This window comes from Vigna unguiculata, chromosome 3, assembly GCF_037176805.1.
Source record: "Vigna unguiculata cultivar grain cowpea cultivar isolate G323 ecotype 2 chromosome 3, ASM3717680v1, whole genome shotgun sequence".
NCBI classification, from domain to species: Eukaryota; Viridiplantae; Streptophyta; class Magnoliopsida; order Fabales; family Fabaceae; genus Vigna; species Vigna unguiculata.
Genome location: NC_140794.1, coordinates 57,452,443 through 57,456,957, shown reverse-complemented (window position 1 = coordinate 57,456,957; position 4,515 = coordinate 57,452,443). Strand labels below are relative to the sequence as shown.

Sequence of the window (4,515 nt, the reverse complement as noted above, 5' to 3'; positions counted from 1 at the left end):
ATCCTAAAATGCGTACGAAACATCAAATGTTAATTTCCTATTTAACGTCGACCATACGGTAGTTCAACGTTATTTAAAGTTTATTGGACCTTAGGCCAATGTTAAACGAGAAATGAAGGTAATAGAGAACTATCTATTTATCCAATGCAATGGTGAAAGAATTTTCAAGTGACACGAAGTTGAGGACCATTTTTTTTTTTATCAAGAAGAGTATGATAGATGACTATCTCCTGAATATCTACAAGGAGAGCTTGAAGATGAGTTTTTATCATTTAAAGGACATGAGACATAAAGATCATACAACTAAAGAATAATTTATATAATTAAATTTAATTATGTAAATGATTCAGCTTATCCTTCTTTTATTTTATTTTATCTTTTGATATCTTTGAAATTTTTTTATATTTTTGAACATTTTTTGTTATTTTTTGATTTCGTTTAATATTTTATATATATATATATATATATATATTTTTTTTTTTTTCATTTTTATCTTTTATCTTTTAAGCCTTCTAAATATCAAGTCTACCACAATTGTAAGAACTAGGATTTTTGTAGCGAACCTTCCTTAACTTATCAAAGATTGTAATTTTTGTGGCGTCAATATTATTTGGTTCTTATCAAACAGAGCGTCTTTATGATGAATCTTTCTTGAACTTATCAATCTTGATCGTGGTGTCTTTACTTAATCTTTGATTAGATTGTGACGTCTATATTTATCTATCTTTGACTATGGTGTCTATCATTTTTGTTTACATTCTTATCAAAGAGAATCTTTCTTTACTTATCAATATACTAGATTGTGATGCATTCTATATTCTATCTATGTCTTATTCCACATTTTTTATAATTGTAAAATTATAAATTTTGATATATCTAGTCGAAATATTTTATTTTAGAGAAGTTATTCAAATTCGAAAAGATCGTCAATTTTATAAGGATCGTATCAGAAGGTTTGTTGGAAATTAATCCAACGTCAATTCAAATTAAATATTTAAAAAATGACTCCACATATTTTTAACGCCGGGAGTTTACGGATGAAAATCCTTTCTGTGTTAGTGATTTAATACATATCAATTTTATAGTAAAATTTACGTAAATAAATAATCAAATGACTAATTACGAATTAAATTTACCTTATTTAAATGCATAGACAAGAATGATTCTAATAAAAATTCATTAGAATAATATAAATATATGAATATAGCAATATATGAACTTTTAATTATTGACGTGTTTATTATCAAAGTTGCATCTCGAGAGACTGCAACATCAAAATGTCTGTAAGGTCTAGTTTTCAAAAATGAAATAAGGAGACTACTAAAACACCGTAAAAAAACCTTTTCACAAAAAGTTTTCTGGAAATTGTGTAGGAATCCTTGCAGCCTTTAACAAAAAGATAAGTAAATTAAAGAATAATTATCTCATTATAAATATTAAAAATATTATTCATAATTTTAATTATTAAATCTATAAAATTAGTTACATAACACTAGAAAATTAATTCAGATTGAATTTATCTGAAAGGAAAAGAAAATCAGTTGAATTTATTTAGGTTGGATGTGGTGGTCTGTTATTGACGCTGGTATTGATAAGGTTGTAAACCTCCGCCATTAATACCCAGGAAGAAAATGTTGGCACCAAATCGAACGAGGGAACCACTTTCTCTTTCCCTACCACAACCGTCGTCTCCTCCTCCGGAACCCGTAAACGTCCACCTCCGGCGGCGCCACCTCCTCAGCACCACCGCATTCACCATCTCCTTCAATTTCAATCTCTCATTCGCAACCTCTCTGTTCGTAACAGAGCCGGTGGCCGGTGCCAGCGGCCTCTTCCAAATGCCCCCACCACGCCTCACCAACCGGTAATCCCGTGACCGATTCTCTTGTGATGAAGTGTTAATTTGCGGAGAATAGTAATAAGTAATAAATATGTTATGTTACCCTGTTGGTTGTGGTTTGGGCAGGTATTTTCTGGTGAGAGCTGGTGAGTCTGAGTTCGAGAGCATGGGAATTATCAACACCAACCCCGTGGAGAAGACTTCAGTGGATAATGGCTTATCTGAAAGAGGGAAAAAACAGGCTATAAAAGCAGCTTTTGATTTGAAAGAAATGGGAGCATGTGACAAAGGATGTTGGATCTGGTCTGCTATAACTCAAAGAGCTTACCAGACTGCAGAGATCATTGCTTCTGTTAATGGAGTTACCCGTAGGTTTGTTTGTTTGCTTTTTTTTTTTCTCTATTTGATTTTTAAACTATAATCACAACTTTGAAAGCCTCACTATTGTTGCAAAATTCTCTGATTTCAGCTATATAGTTCCAGAATACAGCTTTCTGGATGCCCGTGGATTAGGTGCTTATGAAGGAAAGAAACTGGAATCTGTTTCAGAAGTAGGATTTATCCCTCTAATCTTTTCTTTAAAAACCATTGGATATTTTTTTAGTTAATTTTCATGAGCTATAGTTCGTCACACACCCACACATGGTAACATATGAAATGATAGAGTAAGACCTTGAAATGGTGCAGGTGTATGCGTCAGATGGTATATCTCCAAACATAAAGCCTCCTCCTATTGATGATGGAACTCCGAACGAGAGTGTTGCAGATGTTTTTGTTCGTGTGACACAACTTATGTCGATTCTCGAAACTCAGTACTCAGGTGACACCGTTATTATAGTTTCGCCTGATTCTGATAACTTGACAATTCTTCAGGCTGGTTTGATAGGACTAGACCTACGAAGGTAACTGCATGGTTCCAAGCTTAAGCCATAGTGCCTATAATTTTGGCTTCTTAATTCTAGATATCACTTTTAATTTTTTGAATTTCAGGCACAGGGATTTGTCTTTTTCACCTGGTGAAGTTCGCTTTGTTGATCCCAGTGACATTCCTGCATACAAGCAGCCTGCGTCTGCTGTGTATAAATGTTCCAAGAACCCACCAAATTGTAACTAACTGTATTCTTTCGGTCAAGGTATAGCAGGAACATAGATACTGATCAGTAGTAGTTCAAGTTGTTCTGATGTTTAATTGAAATAATAAACTTATTATTCAATACAATCTAAAGATGTAGATGAATGTGAGTTCATAAATGTAATGGAAGCCTGAAGATTAAATTGAGTTTCATAAGAGATGATTTAGACCTTGGGGTATCTTGTCGTGTATGATGGATTAGTTATCCCTGATTCTCTTTGTGCTTAAAATATTGCAAGTTGAAGCTCACAACAGTCCTGCAAAGAAAATTTAACCATCAAACCAGGGGCTAATAAGATTAACATGTTAATATATGTTTGTGTAAATATGATTTATTCAGCAAACTATGCAATGACCAGAGAATATATAGGGGAAGAATGTGAGTTTGCACCTGTATAGTATCCTGTTGAATGCTTAATGCAGAAAGGAACAGTAAAGGTTTGAACTCCTAAACTTTGTTGAAAGGCAAACTCAAATAGTAATTCCAATACCATAGAACGGTGCCTTGTGATTGTAAGATGTCTAAATTTTTTGGACATGTGGTTGAGATTTTTGCCTTTTCTGTGGAAGGGAACAAGTGAAGTTAAGTTTGATACTGTCATGAAGTCAATACTTTGGAATTCAAGCATGGTGGGTGGAGGATTTTAGTGCCACTCAAGTTATTAGTTTGAGATACAGACTGTGACAAGAACATGTAGAGCTGATAAAGATAAATTGTAAGTTTTGGTACAGAACTGAAATTGAACTTGACCAACTAAGAATACAGTTCTGCAATAAAAAATAAAAAACTCTAACACTGGCAACAAAAACTCAATAAAATTAAAGTTATTTTGGACTGAATTTGTTTATTTGAAGTTTAAGTTTTAAAATGAATATCTATAATTGATTTTTGAGATTATTAAATTTTTATTTAAATATTATTTAGAATTATCATTTACAGTGTTTGGTTCAGTAAATAGAATTATTATCGACAAACTTGACAAAAGTTTTTATAAATAAAATTAAAATAGATTAATTTTTATTTTTAAAAATAGTACTTTTTTACTTAAATAATTAGTTTCTCAAATTTGTTAGTCAACTTATGATTTGTACAGGACTGATGCTTACATATATTAATTTAGGTGGACCTCCTTTCAATAGATGCATTGGTTATAGATTTAAAAACATTTTAAAATAGTTTACATTTATTTTGAATTTAAATAAAAAAAAATATGAAAAGAGTACGATAAAAAATAAATAGAAAAAAAAATATTTGAGGCAATAACTGTAATGATATATATATATATATATATATATATATATATATATATATATATATAATATTTTTATCCACTTCTATCTTATACACAATTATTTTAAAATTGAAATAATTTAATGAAATAGATAACTTTACTTTCTTCTACTCTTCACTCTTTTTTTCCCTCCTCTTCGTCTCTTATCCCACCCTGATCCAAACATAGCATTAGTATATGTGTTTTACATGCATATCAATTTGATATTTAAAATTTTCATTTACAAGTATTATATACGTGAATTAACATAT

At 30.9% G+C, this 4,515-nt stretch overlaps 1 protein-coding gene across 1 annotated transcript; it reads left to right on the top strand.

The window, feature by feature from the left end:
- Nucleotides 1-1,563: 1,563 nt before the first annotated feature.
- Nucleotides 1,564-3,151, top strand: LOC114177270 (Phosphoglycerate mutase family protein). Its single transcript, XM_028062545.2, has 5 exons — nucleotides 1,564-1,864; nucleotides 1,967-2,212; nucleotides 2,310-2,391; nucleotides 2,528-2,742; nucleotides 2,831-3,151. Exons 1-5 carry the CDS (start codon nucleotides 1,632-1,634, stop codon nucleotides 2,952-2,954), a joined length of 900 nt encoding a protein of 299 aa, XP_027918346.1. The 5' UTR covers nucleotides 1,564-1,631; the 3' UTR covers nucleotides 2,955-3,151.
- Nucleotides 3,152-4,515: the final 1,364 nt, after the last annotated feature.

Bases quoted from the DNA above. Each gene is read 5' to 3' on its own strand.
- LOC114177270 (XM_028062545.2), top strand. From the start codon at position 1,632: ATGTTGGCACCAAATCGAACGAGGGAACCACTTTCTCTTTCCCTACCA. The intron at 1,865-1,966 runs GTAATCCCGTGA...TGGTTTGGGCAG, and splicing joins CCACCACGCCTCACCAACCG to GTATTTTCTGGTGAGAGCTG. The intron at 2,392-2,527 runs GTAGGATTTATC...GAAATGGTGCAG, and splicing joins AACTGGAATCTGTTTCAGAA to GTGTATGCGTCAGATGGTAT.